Genomic DNA, 27,392 nt, shown 5'->3' with positions numbered 1-27,392 from the left:
CATGTGGCTGGCATGACTGCGTGCATTGTGGCTCAGTGGCTAAGATGCTGAACTTGTCGATCAAAAGGTCGGCAGTTCAGCGGTTCGAATCCCTAGTGCCGCGTAATGGGGGTGAGCTCCCATGACTTGTCCCAGCTTCTGCCAACCTAGCAGTTCGAAAGCATGTAAAAAATGCAAGTAGAAAAATAGGGACCACCTTTGGTGGGAAGGTAACAGCGTTTCGTGCGTCTTTGGCATTTAGTAGGCCCATTTTTCACCCTCCCTGAGCCTCCGCGCGCGCCCTGCACTTACCTGCATCCCAAATGGGTCACGTGGAGACTCCTGGGAGGGGCAGGACTGAGTGGGTGGGGCCAGACAGGAGTGGGATTTGGGGGTTCTCCGAACTGCATAGAATCTTAGCTAGAGGTTCTCCTGCCCCTGCAAACCCCCAGCAGCCCACCCCTTCATGTATGCCTGCAAAATACTGGACTCCACAAGGCTTCAAGAATCTGCCTTTGCTTCAGTTACTTCTGTCTGGATGTGCTGTAAAATACTGTTGTTCAAGGAAGCAGAAATTACAGTGCCATAAACGGGACATTCAGTGTACAGCTTAAAATTCCAGGGCTAAATCCGTCTCTCCAACTCCTTAAGTACCCTGCTCCAAGCCCCTTCCCATTTGTACTGACCTGCAGGTATGAATGCAGAAAAAAAAGAAGGGGGAGGACAATTGTCACTTGCCAGTGACCCACAACCTTGTCTGCCCTGAACACAAGAACAAGCCCAATTTCAATTCTATCCTAGCCTTATCTACCCGTTTTCTTCCAAAGACTTAAGTTTCATCCCAAACCAGTTGGACGTCTCTGCTTTAGAGCCCCGAGAATACAATCCAGCCCCCTGACTGTACTTGTGTAACCAAGGAATTTCCATCACGACAAAAACCAGAAGTTCAAATGTCCTCATTTGTTTGAGGGTTTGGAGATGCAGAACAAGTCTCAGCTCGCTCGGACCTTACCTGGAGTAGTTCAAGGACTCGGCCTGCACCTGGAATGCCCTCCACCGACCCTTTATGGCTTCTCCAACTGGAGATCGGTCCCAATGGCTTGAGTGGCTAGTTGCTGAAGCCTGCTCACTGCTCCACTCTCCTGTACCTACTTGTTTCTTATCCAGTGGGGTGGAGACGGTTTTCTTTTCTGCCTGTGTAGCATAGATCTTGTTTACCGGCAGCTCAGCTCACCTTGTTTCCCCCCTTCTCGGGGTGGCAATTTGAGTGAATCTGTAATTTTCCAGAAGGTCAAATTTATTGTTTCCTCCTCTTCTGCTGGGCCAGTAATATTACCCCTTGTCCCAGGGCAGAAATTGTAGTAGAGCATCCTTGACTCGGTCGAGTGAAGGTTGAGTGAATCTTGCATGCAGAAAAGAGCAAAAGACGCAGTGGGGAATGATGTTGCTATAGCTCTCTGGTCCTGACCTAAACTCTGAGTAACTTTGACATTAGTTCACATTTCCTGACAGTTTAGAACCGTGATGGCGAACCTATGGCACGGGTGTCCAAAGTGGCACGTGAAGCCATGTCGCCCGGCACACTCGGCCTTGCTGGTTTGTCTCCCATGTTTCTGGCGTGCATGCGTGTGCGACGATCAGCTGTCCTTCGCTTGTACGGCAGTGCTGAAAACCGGTGTGCACATGTGTGCCGGCCAGCTGATTGTCGGGTGCGCATCCCCCCCCAGAACCCAGAACTTCAGCTTTTCTTTAGCACGATCCTTTCATGTGCGCCACAGTGCCGAAAACCAGCTTGCACATGCGTGCCAGCCAGCTGATCGTCGGGCGCGCATGCGCGCTAGAACCTGGAAGTTTGGCTTTTCCGGAGTGCGGGTCCCGACAAGCACGTGCACAATGTTTCTGTGTGACCTTTTTGGCACTCGGTGCCGAAAAGGTTCGCCGTCACTGGTTTAGAACAATGAACCAATGGAACGACTTGCCTCCAGAAGTTGTGAATGCTCCCAACGCTGGAAGGCAAGATGAGAAACAATGGATGGAAACTAATCGAGGAAAGAAGCAACCTAGAAGGAAGGAGAAATTTCCTAACGGTGAGAACAATCAACCAATGGAACGGCTTGCCTTCAGAAGTTGTGGATGCTCCAACATTGGAAGTTTGATGCTCCAACATCCTTGTAAGAAGAAAATGGACAGCCACTTGTCTGAAATGGTGTGGGGTTTCCTGCCCAAGCAGGGGGTTGGATGAGAAGACTTCCAAGACCCTTTCCAACTCTGTCATTCTAGTCCAGGTGGCCTAGCTAGGAACTTCTTCCTTCCAGTTCACAATTTCAATCTCATGGAAGGGTAAAAAAACAACACCACCACTTTCCACCTGATTAGGTGGCTTAGTAGCTAAGACACCGAGCTTGTCGATCAGAAAGGTCAGTAGTTCAGCAGTTCAAATCCCTAGTACAGGTCTCCTGCATGAGCAGGGGGTTGGACTAGATGATCTCCAAGGTCCCTTCCAACACTCTTACTGTTATGGAGATAGTTTCTGGCTGCATTCAAGGCAGCAAATAACTTTTCAGGTGCTGCAGAAATCACTCCATGTGCCTCAATGAAAATATTTCTTCCTGCAGATGATAGCAGAGAAATAAGATCCAGGCAGCCTCGATTTGTCTATGATTAGGCAAGATGTAAATTCGCCTTCCACATTCCTGAATTTCTTTGTGGTTATTTTGGTTTGGGCTGTGTTTTTGTTTTTGAAACAGCAGCCGAGAATCCTCAAGGATCAGGAGGTAGGCTTGAATGCCTGCAGGCATTAACTCGGGAACAGGACGGAAGGCAGAGAGAAGCTAAGCAGGTTCTCAGATTCTCACCTGTGGGTGAGGCTTTCCTGAGAGGAAGGTTTTTACACCCTCTTGAAAATTCTGCCTCCTACCACAGCTGGCCAATGCAAAATAAAAGTCAACCAAATAGGACTTAGCAATAGCACTTTGACTTCTATACCGCTTCACAGTGCTTTACAGCCCTCTCTAAGCGGTTTACAGTATCAGCCTCTTGTCCCCAATAATCTGGGTCTTCATTTTACCCATCTCGGAAGGATGGAAGGCTGAGTCAACCTTGAGCCTGGTGAGATTCGAACTGCCAAACTGGAGGCAGCCGGCAGTCAGCAGAAGTAGCCTGCACTCTAACGACTGCACCACCGTGGCTCATCAAAGTAAAATCTAAAAGTAATTTGTGTTGGTCTGGGGCTCAAAAAGTTGTTTACATTTGTATTCTTAGCCAAAAAAAAAAAGAGAGTTGGGTATTTAAAGCAAATACTAATAATATACAATTATATTCTCCATATCTGTCACCCAACCTGTTAGTTGCCTACCTTCCTTTTTCTTGGTGGTTTACTAGTTCAAGTAAAGATCCACTCTGAAAAAGTCGCATTCCAAACTTTGCATGAGAATATTAAAAAAAGGTGGACCCTGTATAGACAAGATTCTTGACTGTGAATTAAGAATGATAGTTATAGCAATAGCACTTAGACTTATATACCGCTTGACAGTGCTTTACAGCCCGCTCTAAGCGGTTTACAGAGTCAGCCTCTTGCCCCCAACAATCTGGGTCCTCACTTTACCCACCTCGGAAGGATGGAAGGCTGAGTCAACCTTGAGCCTGGTGAGATTCAAATTACCAAATTGCAGGCAGCCGGCAGTCAGCAGAAGTAGCCTGCAGTACTGCACTCTAACCACTGCACCACCGTGCCTCATTGCAACTGCCGTGGTTGATGATCCTAGATGCGGCCTGCATGGGATATTATCATGCCCCAAACTCCACAGATATTTCCTTGCAAAAACTAAGCATGATAACAAAAGCAAGAAAGTTGCCTTACCTCTGTTTTATAGATCAGTTTTCAGCTGTCCTCGTCTTTGTTCTGGTTTTTTTTTTTTTCCTGGCAGCCTCAGGTGTCTTTCTGCCCCTCAAACTGTCCAATCGTCCCCACTTTTTTTATCTGACACACTTTTGTTTGTGAGTCATGCAGGCAACTGATGCTCTGTGGTTTGAGAATGAGTCAGTGACATGATGTCAGGCAGACAGGAGGCAAGGCTGTGCCAACGCAAGAGAAATTGAGCCACCAGGGAAGAAAAATACAGGCTAGAGACCTAACATTGAAATGCTCTGGAACTGAGCCTCGAAGGCTCCTAACACAATGAGAGAGAAACGGAAGAAACCCCAGCCGGAGCCATCTGCAACCCGGCTAAATTTTAAAATGATGCCCAACTACTGTAGCCCCCTCTCTACAATTTACCCCAAAGAAAAGATTTATTCGCCTGTGAAGAAGCAGCACCAGACAGTCGGCGTTGCTCAAAACAAACCGCAGGATACAAGACAGAACTTTCGACCGAAGCAGGATTCCACGTGGATAATTACCATTTCCCAAAACATCTAAAAGGGCAGTTTAACTCTAAAATAATGGCTGCAGTCCTTCAACATCAGCCACCTCTCAGCAAACTCTGGGTGTACTTTGCAGAAGTTGCAAAGAAATCCTCGGCGAGTTGCAGAGGATTTGTGAAGCGGGCTGGACTTCATCTGTGCCTGGAAAATAAACCACGATGGATCACAGCCTGTTAATTTTAGACTGACCGGTTTCTAATAATTGAAGCCAAGGATTTTTTTCCCCCCAACCTTACAGAAGATTGAACTGGACATTATTCTAAAGCAAAAGAGATGGACTATCACTAAGTTACATCTTTCTTTAGATGTCTTTTGATTTCTTTAGGATGTCTTGGGCGGGGAGGGGAGGGGGGTTGGACTAGATGACCTAAAAGTTCCCTTCCAACTCTGTTATTCTGTTGTTGTTGTTGTTATGTCTTTTGATTTCTATACAAAATTGAAATCAGTGGGGGAAGCCAGATTCACTTAACAACCATGTGACTCACTGAACAACTGCAATGATTCATTTAACAACGGTGGCGAGAAAGGTCGTAAAATGGAGCAAAACTCACTTACCAAATGTCTTACTTAACAATAGAAATTTTGGGCTCAACTGCTCTGGTAAATCAAGGACTACCTGTATTAGGAGCTGTAATAGAAAACAGCTGGATAATTAGGCAATGCTACAGTATTTTAAAATCCTACTAGAGTATGATTAGAAGAGCATTTGCAAAATCTTCCCTGCCAAAGAGATTCTTAACATACATCTACTCAAGAATCACTTTTTATTTGGAAAACAAAATATGGATTCTACCCAGTAACAAGTTCAATTTTTGATAGCAGCATAATCTTCATTCCAGGCTACGAACTGGATACCTTTTTCAGATGGAGGCTACCCTTCATTTATAATATTTGCTTTCCTGGTCTTAGAAGGCTGGAATGGCTGTAACATTAGTTGAGACCCCACTGATGTCTTCTGCCCTTTGTGGATGCAGGATTGATGAGGAAAAAAAATGCAGGAAATAGATGGGAGCAATTTTTTTAAAAAATCTAATTTGAATCATCTATTAGATTGGCAATCCCATTAAGATTTCCAATTTGGGAAATTGGTTTAATTCAAGTATCTGCACAGACCCAGAAGGTATTTCAAAATTATTTAAATGGTAATTTAATTATTTAATTTAATAGTGTATGCACCAAGACAAATTCCTTATGTGTCCAATCACACTTGGCCAATAAAGAATTCTATTCTATTCTATTCTATTCTATTCTATTCTATTCTATTCTATTCTATTCTATTCTACTCTATTCTATTCTATTTAAAAGCATCTGATTTGGAGCTCTAAAGCCATTTAATAATTTGTGTCAAAGATTCATCTGAACTTTCTTCATCTCTGTATCTCTAGCAATAAACCCTACGAAGGATTCAGCAGTTTTCCTAGCCAAATAATTCCACCAGATTGTGTTTTGCTATCCAAATTCAACAAAGTCATCAGCAGGTCTCTAGAGGATGCAGAGCCTAAAGGGGATATATATATACTAGTATTACTACTATATATATACTACTAGTTATCCATGCCTTTTAGACCCGGCAAACATTAAAGACATTTAATTCCTTCTAAGACTTCTACATCCTTGCCAGGATATCTCAGGAAAGAAGAGCTTTAAAGATCTAGTTCCATTCTCCAGATCTGACACCAAGTGCCAGGATCCCTTTTTGAAGATCTAGGAATGTTCCACTTCATCCAGAGAAATCAAGGGGGAAGGCAATTGCAGTGAATACTTTTGTGATTATAAAAACTGTATTTTCCAAAAGTAAGGTTCTACATTTAGGCAAGGAAAACAAAATGCACAGGTACAGTATAGGTGGTATCTCGCTCGACAGTAGTAACTGGGAGAGGGATCTTGGAGTCCTAGTGGACAACCATTTAAATATGAGCCAGCCGTGTGCTGCAGCTGTCAAAAAAGCCAACACAGTTCTAGGCTGCATAAACAGAGGGATAGAATCAAGATCATGTGAAGTGTTAATACCACTTTATAAGGCCTTGGTAAGGCCACACTTGGATAACTGCATTCAGTTTTGGTCGCCGTGATGTAAAAAAGATGCGGAGACTGTAGAAAGAGTGCAGAGAAGAGCAGCAAAGATGATTAGGGGACTGGAGGCTAAAACGTATGACGAACGGTTGCAGGAACTGGATATGTCTAGTTTAATGAAAAGAAGGAGTAAGGGTGACAAGATAGCAATGTTCCAATATCTCAGGGGTTGCCACAAAGAAGAGGGCGTCAAGCCATTCTCCAAAGCACCTGAGGATAGAACAAGAAGCACTGGATGGGGTCAAGGAGAGAAACAACTTAGAACTAAGGAGAAATTTCCTGACAGTTAGAACAATTCACCAGTGGAACAACTTGCCTCCGGAAGTTGTGAATGCTCCAACACTGGACGTTTTTAAGAAGAGATTGGATAACCATTTGTCCAAAATTGTATAGGGTTTGGGGGTTGGACTAGAAGACCTTCAAGGTCTCTTCCAACTCTGTTATTCTATTATTCTATTAAACCAAAACTTACCTCCATCTTCCTAGGATTAGGGAAATAGAACTACCAGAAGACGGATCTGACTTCTAGTGAAGCTTAAACCCTTGCTCTCTTCTGCTTAGATAGGAGCAGAGCCGGCATATGAAATAACACAAAACAAAGCTCCCCCCCTCATCAGAATACAGTAAAATATATTTATTGGGGTGGGTGGGTGTCAAATGAATGTTATATTTTCAAGGCATTTTCCAATAAAAAGCCTGTAACGAACATCTCAGCCTATGATGCTGCATCCAGCAAATGAAGATGTCGCACGATGACTTAGAAAGCTTTCAAGAGTTTGTAGAATGACATTCTGGGTTGTTCCCCAAAAAGGCTTCTCACATCCTCCATCATCTGTATTCTTCTCATTATTAGGGGGGGGGGATGTAATATGGGAGGGACCTGGATTTCTGATCACAGCGGCATGACGGCATGATTTGAATCCCAAGGGATCGGATTCTCCTTGATAGGCAAGCATAGCAAAAGCAACTGGAGAAAGACAGGGGAAAAAGATAAAATACAACTGGTCAGTTGGGCGAATAAGTTGCAGAAAAATGTATGCAATGTTCAGTACTCTGAATTCTTGTTAACACTTGCTCGCATTCCATGCGCGGGTTGCTTAATGCTTCCCTCTCCAGATTGCTTTTGAATACGTGCCCGTTTTTAAAAAGATACAGAATAGACAGCCAGGACAGGCTCACATAAGAGTGCGTTCTGGAGAGATTTTTTTTTTTATTTCTGGTGATAGGCCCTCATTCAGCATCATTACCTTCCAAGCTCCTGAAAAAGTAGCCCTTCAACATCAGCCATCTCTCAGCAAACTCTGGGTGTACTTTGCAGAAGTTGCAAAGTTGCAAAGAAATCCTCGGGCGAGTTGCAAAGGATTTGTGAAGCGGGCTGGACTTCATCTGTGCCTGGAAAATAAACCACGATGGATCTCAGCCTGTTAATGTTAATAGGGGCCTCTGGTGGCTCAACAGACTAATGCAGTCTGTTATTAACAGCAGCTGCTTGCAATTACTGCAGGTTCAAGTCCCACCAGGCCCAAGGCTGACTCAGCCTTCCATCCTTTATAAGGTAAGTAAAATGAGGACCCAGATTGTTGGAAGCAATAAGTTGACTTTGTATATAATATACAAATGGATGAAGACTATTGCTTAACACATTGTAAGCCTCCCTGAGTCTTTGGAGAAGGGCAGGATATAAATGCAAATAAAAAAATTTTTTTTAGATTAACTGGTTTCTAATAATTGAAGCCAAGGATTTTTTTCCTCCCCACCCCCAAACTTACAGAAGATTGAACTGGACATTATTCTAAAGCAAAAGAGATGGACTATCACTAAGATACATCTTTCTTTAGATGTCTTTTGATTTCTTTAGGATGTCTTGGGCGGGAGGGGGGTTGGACTAGATCAGGGGTCTCCAACCTTGGCAGCTTTAAGACTTGTGGACTTCAACTCCCAGAATTCCTCAGCCAGCTTTGCTGGCTGAGGAACTCTGGGAGTTGAAGTCCACAAGTCTTAAAGTTGCCAAGGTTGGAGACCCCTGGACTAGATGACCTACAAGGGCCCTTCCATCTCTGTTATTCTGTTGTTGTTGTTTTTGTTGTTGTTGTTGTTGTTGTTATCTTTTGATTTCTACGGGAAATTGAAGTCAATGGGGGAAGCCAGATTCACTGAAGAACCATGTGACTCGTGGAACAATTGAAAAAGTGCTTCACTGTCAGGACTGATTTTTGATCCGTCTTTCAGCTGTGCAACTTCCAGAATCTGATTCTCTAACGGGAAAAGTATGTCTTTAAAAGTGTAGACTCTGGTGGTCATTAGGTGGTCCATCCCTGGACTGATTAAAGCAGGGGTCTCCAACCTCGGCAACTTTAAGACTTGTGGACTTCAACTCCCAGAATACCTCAACCAGCAAAGCTGGCTGAGCAATTCTGGGAGTTGAAGTCCACAAGTCTTAAAGTTGCCAAGGTTGAAGACCTCTGGATTAAAGGGTGTCGTAACTGGAAAGCCCCTTGCCCCAGTTGGCAGTACCAGAAAAAAAGATTTCAGGGTTAGGGTCTACGGAAGACTCTAAGAACTCCCCTTAACCAGCCTTCCTGCTTTTGGACAAAGGCAGACACAAAGAAGATGCTGTGCCCAGGAGTCCCTTTGTGCAATGGGCACGTGGTAGAGCCATGGAACAATGGGATCAACCCATTCATGACAGCATCATTAACTCTAATGCATTTCTGTAGGAAGGGAGGCAGCTGGCGGGAGGGAGGGAAGGAGGAAGGGAGGCAGAAAGGCCTGTCAGCAACTTCTCCTGCTTATGCAAGCAAAGCTGTCAGAGCTAAGGAATCCATAGATGGCAAACGCCAGGACCTTGTAATTATACGGCAAGCCTCTGCCTCCTGCTATGGCCACCTCCCAGGTGGAATGGGCTGGCCTTTTGGAAAACGGAGAGGGCAGCGTGATTAAAAGGGTCAGGGGGGGGGAGAGATTCCACACGCCTTGCGGACTGGCAGGGGGTGGGTTTTAATTAGCTCAACTGCAACGACCCAAAGAGAGAAATTTGGACGTGGCGGCTGGGAAGTGAGGACAGCGGGGAATGGCAAAGGCCACGCTTTTTGGGGAAAGGAGCGAAAGATTGAAGCTCCATGGGGCCGCTTCTCCAATATTTGCTCATAAGAGATGGCCCCACCAACACAGCTTGAGAAATGTATCCCTCATGGAAGGGAAGTTCTCCGTACGAAGACTTTTATTCTCAACCGTTTTCTGGGTGAACGGAGATTCAACCATAAGAATGGTCGCTAAATTCCTGCAAATACCTATTTCTTTGGAGGAGACCTCCAAACTAGCTATTTTCACAACCAACCGAGGCCAAAACTTTGTTTAGATTTGGAATCACACACGGCATTCCCAGGGATAGAAAAGATGTTAGTACTGCTGAACAAAACGCTCAGCATTCCTTCAACGGGCCATACTGGCTGAAGCTAAGACGCTGTTTAACGTCTCTAGAACCCTACAGCTTCCCCATCCTTGTTTTACTTCTCATTTCAGAGCATTGCTTCAGATCAGTGGTTTGTCAACCTTGCAACTTCAAGATGGGTTGACCAGTGGTGGGAGTCCAATTTTTTTACTACCGGTTCTATAGGTGTGGCTTGGCGGGCATGGCAGGGGAAGGATACTGTAAAATATCCATTCCCTCCTTACTTCAGGGGAAGGTTACTGCAAAATCCCCATTTCCTCCTGATCAGCTGAGACTCGGGAGGCAGAGAATAGATGGGGGCGGGGCCAGTCAGAGGTGGTATTTACCAGTTCTCCGAACTACTCAAAATTTCTGCTACTGGTTTTCCAGAACTGGTCAGAACCTGCTAAATACCCCCTCTGGTGTGGACTTCAACTCCCAGACAACTTAGAACTACGCCGACTTCAGTCTGACCTAAGCATTGTACATAAAATTATCTACCACAAAGTCCTACCTGTCAACGACTACTTCAACTTCAACCACAAAAATACATGAGCACATAATAGAGACAAACGCAAGGTAAACCGCTCCAAACTCGATTGCAGAAAATATGACTTCAGTAACAGAGTGATCAATGCCTGGAATGCGCTACCTGACTCTGTGGTTTCTTCCCCAAACCCCTAAAACTTTAAGCTGAAACTGTCTACTGTTGACCTCAACCCCATTCCTAAGAGGTCTGTAAGGGGCGTGCATAAGTGCACCTGCTTGCCTACCATCCCTGCCCTAATATTCCTTTTTACTTATTCTTTTTTTTTATTCGCATTTATATCCCGCCCTTCTCCAAAGACTCAGAGCGGCTTACACTATGTTAGCAATAGTCTTCATCCTATTTGTATATTTATATACAAAATCAACTTATTGCCCCCAACAATCTGGGTCCTCATTTTACCTACCTTATAAAGGATGGAAGGCTGAGTCAACCTTGGGCCTGGTGGGACTTGAACCTGCAATAATTGCAGGCAGCTGTGTTACTAACAGACTGCATTAGTCTGTTGAGCCACCAGAGGCCCTTATTACTTATTCTTTTCATGTATCCAAATTATGTTTATACTTTTACCTGTTATCTTATATATGATTGACCAAATAAATAAATAAATAAATAAATACTGGCTGGGGAATTCTGGGAGTTGAAGTCGACAATCTTGACAATGAAAGTTGTCAAAATTGAGAAATACCGCTGTATCTGGATCAATATAAGTATCCCAGGTCCAAAGAAGCCTAATTAACTTCCCAGTCACTGCAATCCTGAAACAAAATGCCAACAGAATAAAAAGAGCAATATGTTTTAAGACTTTTAAAGCCGCCTATGGTCCCCAATTTGAGCCGGCTTCGTTTTTAGTGTGAACCACTACATTTTCTCCCATCTCCCACTAATTTTTGCAAAAGGGTAGCAAAAAAAGTCCTGTAGAACTTAAACCAAGCCAAGCTCTTTATTCTGTGCACCAATGTGATAGAGACATTTGCAACATCGGTATTTAGAACATGGAGAGAGCAAATGTCAGTAATTTTTTTTATATAATATCAACTTACATTGGGGGCCACAAAATCACAGAACAGCATCCGAAACCCTAATATTACAGAAGGCTAAATATTCAGCAATTGGAAATAAAGCTGTTAACTTGCAGGGGAAGGTTCGGAATTGCGTCACCGGGTCTGGCTTTCCTATCAGGCCAAGATCTTTTCTTTCTAAAACAAAGATTTGGCTGAGTTTTCCAGCCAAATATTCTTGACCTATTTTTCAGAAGAATTACTATTAGAAGGGAAAAAACAAAACAAAAACAAAACCCATCAAGTCGGGTTAAATATGCTAAGCAAATGGCAATTGCTTTATTTCACTAATACCATCTACACAGATTTTGATGTAGGGGTTTTTGGTGAATTTGGTTAATGTTTTTTTTTTTAAGTCAAGCAAAAAGAAATGAGGTTGAAGCAAAACCTTCCTAAGGACTGGAATGGATTTTCAATTGAAACAGGTTTTAATTGAAGAACCACAGTTTACGAAGAAGAGAACAGCCAGCTCTTTAAACCTGACGTCTGCAAAGATTGCTTTCACAGACTTTTTTTTTTTTAAAGTACATTTCTTGTTCCTTTTGAGACCTGGATCTTGCCCAGTTCAAATGCAAGCCACTCAAGATAAAACCTGCATCTCACTCCATCCATGAAATGCTGAGCTTATTGTGTCTTTGCACAACCTTTTGGACCAAAAGGTCACCAGATTGGAAGTGTACTGGAACAATCCTCAAAAAATATTTGAATAACTGATGCTCCTGTTTCAGAATCTATTGGGGAACAGGCAGTGGTGAAATTCAATTTTTTTTAAATTACCGGTTCTGTGGGCGTGGCTTGGTGGGCATGGTGTGGTGTGGCTTGGTGGGTGCGGCTTGGTGGGCATGGCAGGGGAAGATACTGCAAAATCCCCATTGCCTCCCCACTCCTGAGAAAAGGATATTGCAAAATCTCCATTCCCACTCCACTCCGAACTACTCAAAATTTCCGCTATCAGTTCTCCAAACTACTCAAAATTTCCGCTACCGGTTCTCCAGAACCTGTCAAAACCTGCTGGATGAGATCTCTTAATTCTTCTAAGCAACATGCCCATCACTGGTTTCCCTCACCTGTGAGTGACAGGCTAGAAAACAGCCCCCAGCCCAAGTGGGTGGGACCACGGCAAAGACATGGGAGGGCTGGATAGAAGAATGAACTCAGATTCCCTCTCATTTTCAACTTAACCTTAATTAAATACTGTATCCATTTACCCCTTGATCCAAGGAGATGGGGGAAATTGAGGGGCCCTTGGTACTCTCTGAGCTTGGCTGTTTTCTTGCAGACATTTCATTACCCAGACTAGGTAAGATCATGTTGTGTCTTGTCCGCTCTCACTGCAGCCGGGGCCTTCTTATCTGCTCCCGAACACGGAGGAATGTATGCCTCCCGGCCCCAGTCCTGGCTCCATGCTCAAGCAGGATGCAGAGGAGGGAGCATCCCCCGGCCCCAGCCCTGACTCCATGCCCAGGCAAATGGAGCAGCTAGACCCTCCCCTCCTCCACAGCATGTGAGCCTGAGGAAAGTTTATTTCCAACAGCTGCTGATTGGAGTGACCCTCGCATCAGAAGACTGGATAGGCGGAGGCAACAGAAGGAAGGGAGGGGCAGGCCTTAATGAGTGCTGAGTCATGGAGCCACACCCCATCACCTATATAAAGGATCTGCTTTCTGGCAGTCTCTGAGTCAGGCAAAGTCGAACTTATCTTGCTGAAGTTACTTACTGGTCTCCTGCCTGCTCTGAGGACTTTGCTAGGACTTTGGGCAGAGCTGCAGAGGCACGCCTGATTCGGATTTCCCTGACCCGGCCGTCAGCGGAGGAGTGGGACACGACAGATCATCAGTGCAAACCGTATCCCCTTCTAGCACTGACAATGATACCTAGTATGGTAATGAAATGTCTGCAAGAAAACAACCAAGATCCGAGAGCACTAAGGACCTCTCTCATTTCAAACCTGAGCTACAAATATTCTCCTTCATTGGTACCAATGAAATTGGTGGGAAATTTTCATCCCTCCAACTCACCAACTCACCAAACTTTCTTCAGTCTTTTGTATAACTCCTTATAAAAGCGTCGCAGAATTTGCTGATGCAGATTTTTTAATGTCCAAGCTGAAGGAGGAAATCTGACCTCGCCTAATATTACTCTCTCCATGTTTTTTCCCCTCCTCTTTCCATTCAGCTTTCTCCCCATCCTTTCTGAATGAGTCACCCTCAAGCTTGGCTAAAAGCAGGGAGTTTCAGCCCAGCATGACAGACACTGTCAAAAATGGTTAATGCATCGGACAGGGTTGAATTTGGATGGGAAACAGGAGGCTTCAATTCAAGCTGATCCATGGATTTTGCCACTTGCCCTCAAGCAAAGCTGGGGAATTATGGATGCCTACCAGCTTTTCCAGGTTATCCCTTGACATTAGATATACTGTCCAGGATTGTTGGTAACTACAATCAGGGCCTCTGGTGGCTCAGACTGCTAAGACAGTCTGTTATTAACAGCAGCTGCCTGCAATTACTGCAGGTTCTAGTACCACCAGGCCCAAGGTTGACTCAGCCTTCCATCCTTTATAAGGTAGGTAAAATGAGGACCCAGATTGTTGGGGGCAATAAGTTGACTTTGTATATAATATACAAATGGATGAAGACTATTGCTAACATAGTGTAAGCCGCCCTGAGTCTTTGGACAAATGCAAATAAATTAAAAAAACAAAAAACTAGGGCACTGGGTTGATGACTTCCATACTACGGCACTCACTCAGCCAAATCCTCTTAGGATAAAAAAAAAAAAGGTACCGCCCCAAAACTTTTCATGATAAAGCTCTTATAAGTAGGCCAGATCAAGAAACAAACTTCACCAAAAAAAATGCTTTAAAACTCTATTTGCTTGATCTAGGCCAGGGGTCACCAAACTTTTTAAACAGGGGGCCAATTCATGGTCCCTCAGACTGTTGGGGGGGGGGGCTGGACCGACTGGGTGGTGTGGCTAGGTGGTCATGTGACTGGGTGGGCATGGCCAATTTAGCAGTCCAAACAATATGCACAAATTAAACTTTAATTTGTTTTGCTCCTGGGGGTGGAAAGCAGGTTAGTGAAGGGATGTGGCTGCCTTGGCGTGTGTATGAGGGACTTCTGTTTGTGTGTGTGTGTGTGTGTGTCTCCCTCCCTCTCTCTCTCTCTCTCTCTCGGCCAGGGGAGTCTCCGCACATCCCATTTTTGGCCTCCCCAGCCTCCAGCACCACTCTGCTGCCCAAAAACGGGCCCCGTCTTTGGCCTCTGGAGGCCTCCAGAAGGAGGGTGGGGCAGGCGGGTAGGTGGGGGTGGGACAACCTGGTGGTCCCACGTGTGCCAGATTAATGGCTTCAACCACGGGTCGTAGTTTGAAGACCCCCGATCTAAGCTATAGTAACAGCATTTTCCGTTCACTTCTCCTTATACCAAAGACAGTCAAGGTGGGAAAACCTTGACTTTCTTTCTCATATTTTCTTGTTTTCTCAGGCTAAGGTCATGTTTTACTCAAAGTTCCCACCTATTTTCTTCAAGAAAGCCCATCTCTGCTTTCCTTAAGGGCGCACGATTTTCTTTAATCCCCTCAGAAGTCAAATTCAGCACTGGTGCCCCTCAGACTTGGAATGAAGCTGGGAAGGTGGTGTCACTGTTTAAGCCTGGAGAAGTGAATTCAAGTCTTCCCTCCTTCGTGAAGTCAGGCCGCTTCACTCAGTGACAGTTAAAACAGGGAAAGACGGCCACTTGAGAGCACTCGGATGAAGGATCGTGAACTGTACGAATCTGTTTTCAGACTATTTGACCTGCTTTTGCCAGCAGCCAAGAATTTTGCCTATAAATCTCTTTTGTTCCATGTTTATGTGGCAAGAAAGAAAAACCACAAGGAATGTGGAACAGATGCAAAAAAAAAAAAAAATAGGCAGCATCCAACTCTTCTGCTTAAAATACATCCAAGGCAAAAAAAAAAAAAGACTTAGCATGCAAATAGGAAAGTCCAGTCACTGATTTAGTTTAAAAAAAAGAAAGAAAGAAAAGAAAATGAAAGGGGAAAGGGAGGGAAAGTAAACATGCCAAGTTTTATTGGAAAGTCTAGTGGCATCATTCATTTTAGAAGAAAGAAAGAAAGAAGGAAGGAAGGAAAGAAAAAAGGAAAGAAGGAAGGAAGGAAGAAAAGGAAAGAGAAGGAAAGAAAGAGAAGGAAGGAAAAGAAAGAAAGAAAGAAGAAAGGAAAGGAAGGAAGGAAGGAAAGAGAAGGAAAGAAAGAGAAAGGAAAGGAAGGAAAGAAAGAAAGGAGGAAAGGAAAGGAGGAAAGGAAGGAAGAAAAGAAGGAAGGAAGGAAGGAAGGAAGGAAGGAAGGAAGGAAGGAAGGAAGGAAGGAAGGAAGGAAGGAAGGAACTAATCAAGGAGAACCTGAAGATAATAACTAGGATTATTTTCAGATGATAGTTGGAAACTGCTTGGGCTAATGATAGAAATCTTGAAAAGAACATGCTTAATAAAAGCGCCTCTGTTAAAGGGTTTTATCAATGGAATTGTGGGAAAGAAATCAATAACTACAATGCTGCTACCAGCATTCCATAGTTGATAATATCATTAAGAAGAACTTGGCTGGATGAGGCTTAGCTGCTTGACTTACGCCACCGCCAGCCCAATGCATTCAAGAAGCTTTTAACCACAGGGAGGAAGCCTATCTTTCAATATTAATAAGATTAGTGGTCATTAATAGCCTTTTCATTCATTCATGACTGTGCTTCCTTTCAAACTATCTTAAATGCGTGGCCATCATGGCATGTAATGCCACTGCATTCCTCAGTTTAACTAACTGCTGGGTGAAAAACCAGTTCCTTCTACCTCAGCATTTCTCAACTCTGGGGACTTGAAGAAGTGTCAGACTTCAACTCCCAGATTTTCCCACTCAGATTGCTGCTCTGCCGTGATTTAGGAGGCTATTATCTAAGACATATAGCTTATAAAGTTTATTTTAAGTTCTTCCAGGCATCTATCTTAGCTGGAAAACACAGTCTATATCCCAAAGGGCCGTGGTGGCGCAGTGGTTGGAATGCAGTATTGCAGGCTAATTCTGACAACTGCCAGCAGTTTGATCCTGATCGGCTCAAGGTTGACTCAGCTTTCCATCCTTCGAAGGTGAATAAAACAAGGACCCAAACTGTTGGGGGCAATAGGATAGGGCCTCTTGTGCTCAGACTGTTAAGACAGTCTGTTCTTAACACAGCTGCCCGCAATTACTGCAGGTTCTAGTACCACCAGGCCCAAGGTTGACTCAGCCTTCCATCCTTTATAAGGTAGGTAAAATGAGGACCCAGATTGTTGGGGGCAATAAGTTGACTTTGTATATAAATATACAAATAGGATGAAGACTATTGCTAACATAGTGTAAGCCGCCCTGAGTCTTCGGAGAAGGGCGGGATATAAATGTAAATAAAAAAAAAATAGGCTGGCTCTGTAAACCGCTTAGAGAGGGCTGTAAAAGCACTATGACACGGTATATACTGTAAGTCTAAGTGCTATTGCTATTGCTATCTTTCAGCACCATTCTTCACCCAATGGTCATTTATATAACGGATATTTATAACGGACATTTATAGGTATTTCAAGAAAACTGGTTAGTGCACCATAAATCTTCATGGCCTTGGTTGTGTCAAAGAGCTCCTCATACATAAATATGACAGAGCACCCATTCAGGTGGGAAAAATATCCCCTGGCAGGAATACAAGAAAACTGGACCATTAACTATTAAACTATACTGACTGTTGCTTGCATACGTTCATGTATCATGTGGAATGACAAACCTACCTTATCAAAATCCACCTTGGCATGGTTTTCTATCTCTGCCATCCTGAGAAATTAAATTCAGATCCACGTGTACATCATTTGAATGTTTATTCCTGACACCAACCTGAAATTATTTAAGAAGAGGGTAGTTTGAATTAACTCACATAATTAATCGCTGGAAGTCAACAGCTAGGTTACTGGGACTAGAATATGATCAAATGGAGACTAAAACATATGAAGAATAAAAAAAATATGAATAAAAAATATATATGAATAAATAAGAACAGTTGCAGGAACTGGGTATGTCTAGTTTAATGAAAAGAAGGACCAGGGGTGACATGATAGCAGTGTTCCAATATCTCAGGGGCTGCCCCAAAGAAGAGGGAGTCAAACTATTCTCCAAAGCATCTGAAGGCAGGACAAGAAGCAATGGATGAAAACTAAATCAAGGAGAAAAGCAACCTAGAACTAAGGAGAAATTTCCTGACAGTTAGAACAATGAATCAGTGGGACAACTTGCCTCCAGAAGTTATGAATGCTCCAACACTGGATGTTTTTAAGAAGATGTTGGATAACCATTTGTCTGAAGTGGTGTAGGGTTTCCTGTCTAAGCAGGGGGTTGGACTAGAAGGCCTCCAAGGTCTCTTCCAACTCTGTTATTCTGTTCTGAGGAAACTATTTGATTTTTGCATGGGTCAAATATATCAGATTCAGCACCTATCCGGTCTTCTCTGGGTCTGGAAATTAACCCTGATTGGATGTCTTTGAGTTAATGCCCTTATTGCCATATCCCATTGGTTCATTGGCAACTGTTGGGAGACTCTAGAACTGTCCTCGTTAATGTGGTACCCTCTGGATCACAACAACCAGTATTCCTAGGTAATCCAACCAATATATAGGAATTCTGGGGGGTTGTAGTTTCAACCCATCCGAAGCATGCCTCGTTGGAGAGGACAGTTGCAGAAGAAGATGAACCAGTTCAGTGGACTGGCAGACCACATATAGGACCTGCAAAAGGACTTGAAACCAGCAAAGTCTCATATAAAGGCATTCATCTGGAACCTGTATATTGGAGTTACACCAGTGGTGAAATTCAGCCGGTTCTATTTGCCTCGGGCGAATTAGTAGCGCTGGAGGCGGGAGGCTCCACTCACTCACCTGGACGTCATCACGTCCTGTTTTTGACCCTCTGCGCATGTGCAGAAGGCTCTGTAAATGCATGGAGGCGGCGCGTGTGCACTCATGTTTGCGAACTGGTGGCGAAGGAAAATGGATTTTACCCTTGAGTTACACTCAATATCCACTATTATTGCAAAAACCATAACTATAATTCCTCACATCCTTCAACAAGGCACCAACTTCTAAAACTCAGGAGACATGGGCTGGTCAGCCAACTCTAAATGCTCATGTATACAATATAGAGCCGGTTTGATTTCATGGTTAAGGCCCCAGCATAGAAAGGAGGAGGCATTGAATTCAGGTCTGGTTTGAACCATGAAAAATCAGCTCATTGACTTTGGGCCAGTCACGCACTCTCAGCCCAACCCACCTCAGGGCAGTTGTTACAAGGAAAATAGAAGGAGAAAGGTGTGTCGTATTTATTCACTGCCTTGAGCTATAACAATAAACAATAAGGCTGGGATACAAATAAATCAATAAAAGACATTGAAAAGGATGCTCTATCTCAGTGGTCTCTAACCTTGGCAACTTTAAGCTTGGAGGACTCCAACTCCCAGAATTCTGGTAGTTGAAGTCCTTCAGGCTTCAAGTTGCTAAGGTTGGAGACCACTGCTCTATCTAAATCAGATAGGCATTTGTGTGCCTGTCTTCTAGACACAAGACTGGCCCCTTTCATTTGATCGAAGGTGGCAATTATTCCCCTTAAACGAGAAGTCAACAGTGCATCCTTAAAAAGACAGTTTAAGGGTAACAATTTTGTACAACTGTTAATTTGGAAGGAGGAGAAGGCTGCTGCAGGGAAATGCCCACCGGAGAACATGAAAAACTAGTCTGAGTAACAGTTTGTTTCTTCAAGTGCTTGATTTGATTAGATAAATCTCCAAATCTGCAATAAGATTGATTATGAGCCGCGGTGCTGCAGCAGTTAGAGTGCAGTACTGCAGGCTACTTCTGCTGACTGCCGGCTGCCTGCAATTTGGCAGTTTGAATCTCACCAGGCTCAAGGTTGACTCAGCCTTCCATCCTTCCAAGGTGGGTCAAATGAGGACCCAGACTGTTGGGGGCAAGCGGCTGACTCTGTAAACCGCTTAGAGAGGGCTGCAAAGCGGCATATAAGTCTATTGTTATTGTTATTATTGGGAACGGGATGGGAACGAATTATTGGGGAGCAAAAAGAAAGAGGAAATAAAGAAAAAAATACTACTAAAGCAACAGCCAGCAACTTTAGTACATGCAAACAAATAGCATAATAAGCCTGCATGATCAACATGTGAGATTGTCTTTCTTCAAAAGAAGGGCAAAGAGGAGTCAGTGAAGTCAAATTTTGCTTTTTTCTGCCACTCTACAAATCTACTTTCTAACACTGAAACATTATATGTGAGTGATTTCCACATTTTGCACACAAATGCAAAAGACTGGGCATGAAACGGTACCATTTGTACTGTAAAAACTAAACGATCGAAAGAAAGGACAAGAGAGAGTTTTTGAAAAATAAATAAATCTAATGGACAGCTTTCTAACACAAAGGACAATAAAGGACACGTGGTCAGCATATTATACATATTATACATTTATCTCTCCACTCCCTTTTGCAGATGACAACCATTTCTGAGTGGATTTGGTAAATCTCAGGATAAAGGGATTTTTGCATGACTTAGTGTGTGGTTTAGCCATACTACAATTTTTTATTTAAAACGAAAATAAAGCAAAACATTTAATTGACTGCCTTGGTGTGTGGGAGGAGGGAGTCAAGCACCCAGAGGAATTTTAATTACATTTGTTAAGGCCTTGCAAGTGAAGTTTTTTTTATTTTATTTTCCAAAGCATGTGTATTTAGAACACACTATGTAAAACAAACATATAAATGGACCTGTATAACTGCACGAGTCAAGAAGAGGGCCGTGAAAATATTTACAGACCCCTCGCATCCTGGACATAAATTGTTTCAACTCCTACTTTCAAAACGACGCTACAGAGCACTGCACACCAGAACAACTAGACACAAGAACAGTTTTTCCCCCGAATGCCATTATTCTGCTAAACAAATAATTCCCTCAACACTGTCAACCTATTTAACCTATTTAAGTCTGCACTACTATTACTATTAATCTTCTCATCATTCCTATCACCCATCTCCGCCCACTTATGATTGCAACTTTGTTGCTTGTATCTTTCTGATTTATATTGTTTCCTAGTATGATTTGATTGTTATTTGTACCCTATGAGTATCATTAGGTGTTGTACCTTACGATTCTTGACGAATGTAACTTTTCTTTTTATGTACACTGAGAGTCTATGCACCAAAGACAAATTCCTTTTGTGGCCCAATCACACTTGGCCAATAAAGAATTCTATTCTATATTGCTAGGTAAAAGTAAAAGTTCCCCTTGCACATACATGCTACTCGTTGCCGACTCTAGGGGGCGGTGCTCATCTCTGTTTCAAAGCCGAAGAGCCAGCGCTGTCCGAAGACGTCTCCGTGGTCATGTGGCCGGCATGACTCAATGCCAAAGGCGCACGGAACGCTGTTACCTTCCCACCAAAGGTGGTCCCTATTTTTTCTACTTGCATTTTTAGGTGCTTTCGAAACTGCTAGGTTGGCAGAAGCTGGGACAAGTAACGGGAGCTCACCCCGTTACACGGTAGCAGTAGGGATTCGAACCACTGAGCTGCCAACCTTTCGATCGACAAGCTCAACATCCTAGCCCCTGTATATTGCTATATATACATACACACACACACACACACACACACACACATATATAGCTAGAACATGACAAAAGGAAAAGCTGAAGAATTCACAAACACAAGCGAGTGACAAATAACAGATTTTAACATTTCTGGAGTGGGGGGGCTCTCAACCTTTCCTAAAAAATCAATCCAAGACAGAGACAGGGAAAGTTAGCATATTGACATTTGTTAGCACAACAGTTATGTTTTTTACAAAGAAAGGTGAAAGTTAAAACTGTCTCAAGACAAGGATGAGAGCCAGTTTGATGCAGAGGTTAAGGCATTAAGATAGAAACCAGGAGTCTGTGAATTCTAGTCCTGCTTTAGAAGCTGGTGATCTTAAGCCAGTCGCCATCTCTCAGGTCTGCAAATCACAAAGACATCAAGCTGAATATTCCTCTTGATATCATTAAAACGAGCTCTCCCTAAGACAAATTAGGAGTATTCAGGAGACCCAATTCCCAAAATGTCTACTTAGCCGAGATAAAGGAATATTCATGCAATTCTATATCAGGTTGCCAACTGAGTTTGAAGCATCACGTCAGATCCTTTACATCAATTTGATCCAGTTCAAACCACACAAACATATGCATTTCTGCATGAGCCACAGTGGCGCAGTGGTTAGAGTGCAGTACTGCAGGCTACTTCTGCTGACTGCCGGCTGCCTGCAATTTGGCAATTCGAATCTCACCAGGCTCAAGGTTGACTCAGCCTTGCATCCTTCTGAGATGGGTAAAATGAGAACCCAAATTGTTGGGGACAAGAGGCTGACTCTGTAAAACCGCTTAGGGAGGTTTATAAAGCACTGTAAAGCAGTATATAAGTCTAAGTGCTATTGCTATTTCTGGCATCTAACTATTCAATTTGATTTCTCATATGGAGACTGATTAGCCCACCTTACTTGGTAAACAGACACAAATAGTGCCATGTCAATTTTTACACTGGTCAGTTAGAAAGTGTCACACAAAGTTCAGAGTTTGCAAAGTGGGTGAATCAAAATCCCAGGATAAAATGTTGCCTTCTCGGACCTTGAAGTCTCTAACCGATCAGACTATCCCTATAAAACTAAGTCCTTCACTTCACAATAATAAAACCAGCTAAAAGCATAAAGTTTCGTCTCCAAACTGACAACAACATATTTTCGATAGGAAGCAGTAAAACAAAATCTTAGGAAATAATAACCCTAACCCCAAACAGAGTAGAGCTATTAAACTTCCATCTCATTTGGCTCAAAGTCTAAAAGAAAAAAAGTTTTCAGACTTTAAAAAAAAAATAAAGTTGTGACATTATGCATAATTGTGTGGCTAAACAATTTTTGGTAAACAAGCTATTTGCCCAATTTGGGGGTAACATGATTCACACTTCCTTAAAGGCGGGCTTGTAGGGAAAAATAAATGACAGTTACCCAATTCCCATTGTGACAGGCAGAAGTTAACAGATTGTCCTTTCTGCTCTCGAATTTACATTCCACGGATTGAGGGGGTCAACAAGAGTTGTCCAAACATATGAGAAATTCTAATTTTAGTTCCAGAGCTGACAGTTATAAATTAAATACAGCCTCAGTGCTTGGGGTTCTGCAATGCAGACGGTCTTTTTTCAGGACAGAGTGTCTGTTTTCCCCAAACACACTTCAGGAGATGATTAGACTCCTTTTAAGCCATTTCCTATTATTATTTCTCTGAAATAAAGCACAAACATGCGGTTAAAACTGTGAGCTCACTTGTGCAATGGTTACTATTATTAGCCGATGTTTATTGTGCTTGCTATTGTCATCTGAACCACCGTAGCCCCCAAAGTTCAAAACTGAGTTTAACTGAGTTTATAAAATGCCACCTGTTCCATACATCAATTAAAAAAGCCCTAGAACCCAACAAGAAGGAATAGGGTTTTCGTAGAAGGTGGCTCAGTGGCTAAGACAGTGAGCTTGTTGATCGAAAAAGTCAGCAGTTCACCGGTTCGAATCCCGAGTGCCGCGTAACAGGGTGAGCTCCCGTGACTTGTCCCAGCTTCTGCCAACCTAGCAGTTTGAAAGCAGGTAAAAAATGCAAGTAGAAAAATAGGGACCACTTTTGGTGGGAAGGGAACACTGTTCTGTGAGCTTTGGGCATTCAGTCATGCCGGCCGCATGACCACGGAGACGTCTTCGGACAGCGCTGGCACTTCGGCTTTGAAACGGAGATGAGCACCGCCCCCTAGAGTCGGGAACGACTAGCACATATGTGCGAGGGGAACCTTTACCTTTGCCTTTGCATATTTTCCACAGAATGGGACATACTTGCCATGGCCAATTCACCACAGCCAACTCACTGCTGGCCAACTAGCCACAGGACAATTCAACAATTCAGTTTAATTATTTCGAATAATTTAAACATTCATTTAATTTTGGTCATTCACGTTTCATTTTGTCCCTCCTTTGGCATCCTTTATCTAAAAAGTCTGTAGAGATTCTCTGTCATCCAGGTCATGGTTGTCCCAAAGGTGCTTTTTCAGGAGGCAACTGGACTTTCTTGTTTTTGCCTTTTGAAGACGTTTCGTTTCTCATCCAAGAAGCTCCTTCAGCTCTGACAGCATAGTGGGGATCAATCCATCAATCCTTCCATTCCCTGTCAGAAATGCTGTAGGGTTTCTTGCCTAAGCAGGGGGGGTGGGTTGACTAGAAGACCTCCAAGGTCCCTTCCAACTCTGTTGTTCTGTTCTGTTCTGTTCTGTTCTGTTCTGTTTATCCGTTGTGGCATCCCCCTGGTCACGTGATCAAAATTCAGATGCTTAGCAACGGACTCGTATTTATCACTCTCCTGGGGTCAAATGATCCCCTTTTGCGACCTTCTGACAAGCCAAGTCCATGGGGGAAGCCAGATTCACTTAACAACCCTTGTTACTAACTTAACAGCTGCAGTGATTCGCTTAACAACTGTGGCAAGAAAGTTCGTACAATGGAGCAAAAGTCACCTAACAAATGTCTCGCTTAGCCACAGGAATGATGGGCTCAAGGTGTGGTCACAAGTCGAGGACTACCTGTATTTAAATTAGCTGACCCTTTGGAGAAAAAAAATTAGAATCTTTTCATGAAGGAAAGCAAATCTTTTCCTTCAAAAGACTTCCCCTCTGAAGCCTTGCTTTGCTTTTCAAAATCCACAGCAAGGAAAACAAAATTGTTTTTTTCTCTACAGAATACAGGAAGGTGAGCTTGGTTGAGTTCCTTGGCTTGGAGCCCACCTAGAACCACTGAATTCTGGCAGGGCTATTTTCTAGCAAATGTGGGTGGTAAATTGTATTAAGGGAGACATGCTTGGCCTTGGAGAAACTTCACACAACTATTAATATTAATCTCAACAGGTTGAAAATTGGCCGAAAAGTTCCTAATTTACTCTCCCCTGGGGTGGTGATGCTGGCGCCATTCCCCTTGCGATCTTTACTCACCAAAATGTAATAATAATTGTGCTGCTCGGTTACAAGCCAACTGCTCACGCCTACGGTAGACAACTCCAGAGTCACACCCGCCAACATCTTCCCCTGGCAGGAATTTACAACAGGCCTAGCTTAAAAACAGCATCTCTCCATGGGTGTCTATTTATGCATAAACCACAGGCTGAAACTAAAAAGAAAAAGAAAGAAAGAAAGAAAGAAAGAAAGAAAGAAAGAAAGAAAGAAAGAAAGAAAGAAAGAAAGAAAGAAAGAAAAAGAAAAAACTATTGCGGGAGAAAATTACAGTAGAAGGGTAGGCTACGAATTTCACTCCGGCTTCTGAAATTTAGAACATATTCTTGCATCTTTTTCCTTGTTAAACAAAAGAACCTGAGAGATTTGACAGTTAGAACAATGAATCAGTGGGACAACTTGCCTCCAGAAGTTGTGGATGCTCCAACACTGGAAGTTTTTAAGAAGAGGTTGGATAACCATTTGTCCGAAGTGGTGTAGGGTTTCCTGCCTAAGCAGGGGGTTGGACTAGAAGACCTCCATGGTCCCTTCCAACTCTGTTTATTCTATTCTATTCTATTCTATTCTATTCTATTCTATTCTATTCTATTCTATTCTATTCTATTCTACTCTACTCTACTCTACTCTACTCTACTCTACTCTACTCTACTCTACTCTACTCTACTCTACTCTATTCTATTCTATTCTATTCTATTCTATTCTATTCTATTCTATTCTATTTACTAACCAGGATTGCCCTCTGCTTCCTTGGTTATTAATACCTTAGAATCATCTTAGAATCTTTCTCCCTAATAATTCTGCTTTTTTTTTAAAAAAACAACAACACCCTATTGGCTATATTTTTCTCTGACTACTAGTGTGAAAAAGTGTGAAGATTAGATTTGGCTTTCAAGATATTAGAAATCACAGAGTTCCTCTCTAAGACACAGAGAAATCAAGAAGCTAATATATCTATCTGCAACTCCTTTGGGGGAATAGGACAGTGGTGGGTTTCAATTTTTTTTTACTAACTGGTTCTGTGGGTGTGGCTTGGTGGGCATGGCTTGGTGGGCATGGCTTGGTGGGCATGGCTTGGTGGGCATGGCTTGGTGGGCATGGCAGGGGAAGGATACTACAAAATCTCCATTCCCACCCCACTCCAGGGGAAGGGTACTGCAAAATCCCCATTTCCTCCCGATAGGCTGGGACTCAGGAGGCAGAGAATAGATGTGGGCGGGGCCAGTCAGAATTTTTACAACCGGTTCTCAGAACTACTCAAAATTTCTGTTACCGGTTCTCCAGAACTGGTCAGAACCTGCTGAAACCCACCTCTGGAATAGGATCTATTCCACATCATGAATGGCTTCCCCCCTCCTCCACTTTTATTATTGGAAAGCTGTTTCTCCCTCTGGTTGCCATCCTAAATGCTTGCTCAATATTAAATCTCTGTAAGTTCTGCGGAGCACAGCACACAAAAGATTTCTAAACCCCAAAGCTACAATCAGGTTTTTTTACTAAAATACTAAAATAACCTAAAATAGCTCTTTTGCTTAACGTTTCACACCAATGTGCTTATTTTTCCCCTCTTATTTTTAAATAAACTCACGCTAGCTCTGTTTACATCCTCTTGGAGGCAGCTAGCAAAAAGGAACTGAATATCTCTTTTGCAGCTCCTTTTTCCCCTTTCCCCTTGTTATTATTTTTAATTGCACTGTTGGCATTTCCATTTGGGGCACCTGCGAAACTCAGAGATGCCCACTTACATTCATGATACTCTCTTGAATGGCAGATGCGGGGTTGGGCTGCTGGGGGTTCAGGAGAACCTCTAGCTAAAATTCTGTGCAGTTCAGAGAACCCCCAAATCCCACTCCTGGCTGGCCGCGCCCACCCCGTCCCTCCCAGGAGTCCCCACGTAGCCCGTTTTGGATGCAGGTAAGTGCAGGATGCGGGCAGAGGCTTGGGGAGGGTGAAAAACGGGCCTACTAGAAGTTCGGGAAAGCCAGAAATGGGCCAACAATACAGCAGGTCCCAAGAACTCTTCAAGCTTCACTTTCATCTTCCTCCCTCTGAAGACAAATACTGATTGCTCATAAGGTGTTGAAAGGGGAAAGAAGGAAAAAAGTCCTTATTTAAGCTAGGCAGGTCTGCAAACAGGCTGCCTTAAGCCTCAGCGTATTAACTCTGCTCTCCCGCTTGTGTGTATCACCAGCAAGGAATTTAATCATTGGGCGATTAACAATTTAGAAAGCAGAAAAAAGAATAACACTCAAAAGGAAGTAGGATCCAAAGAGGCTTAAGCAGAGTACGCATGTGTTCCAAATGTCAATGCTGCTGCTTGTTTTTTTTAAAAATGTCCCTCGACTATTAATTGATCTCTCTCTTTCTCTTTGGCACATGTTATTAATTTCCTAAAGAATTAGAGAATTCCTAATTCTTTGCATTTTGAAAAACCAAGCAGCTGGGGCTGGGGGTGAGAGTTGCTTACTGATCGAATGGCTTTCTTCTCCAGAATGATGCATCTCATAACATAATAATAACAGAGTTGGAAGGGACCTTGGAGGTCTTCTAGTCCAACCCCCTGCCCAGGCAGGAAACCCTACACCATCTCAGACAGATGGTTATCCAACATTTTCTTTAAAATTTCCAGTGTTGGAGCATTCACAACTTCTGCAGGCAAGTTGTTCCACTTATTGATTGTTCTAACTGTCAGGAAATTTCTCCTTAGTTCTAAGTTGCTTCTCTCCTTGATTAGTTTCCACCCATTGCTT

General features: G+C 43.2%; 1 protein-coding gene across 2 annotated transcripts in view; it reads right to left on the bottom strand.

Annotated features, from left to right (window-relative positions):
* The window catches only part of CEMIP (cell migration inducing hyaluronidase 1), a 179,317-nt gene that overhangs the window by 102,645 nt on the left and 49,280 nt on the right, over positions 1–27,392 (bottom strand). Inside the window, exon 7 of one of the 2 annotated variants that reach the window (XM_058155769.1) lies at positions 17,320–17,422. The exons of the other annotated variant lie outside the window; for it this stretch is intronic. Within the exon in view, the coding sequence (XP_058011752.1) occupies positions 17,320–17,342 (23 nt within the window). The 5' untranslated portion in view covers positions 17,343–17,422. The remainder of the gene's footprint in view (positions 1–17,319; positions 17,423–27,392) is intronic. 2 annotated transcript variants of the gene reach the window in all.

This window comes from Ahaetulla prasina, chromosome 13 (assembly GCF_028640845.1).
Source record: "Ahaetulla prasina isolate Xishuangbanna chromosome 13, ASM2864084v1, whole genome shotgun sequence".
Classification (NCBI taxonomy): domain Eukaryota; kingdom Metazoa; phylum Chordata; class Lepidosauria; order Squamata; family Colubridae; genus Ahaetulla; species Ahaetulla prasina.
This window is presented reverse-complemented; position numbering and strand designations above follow the sequence as displayed.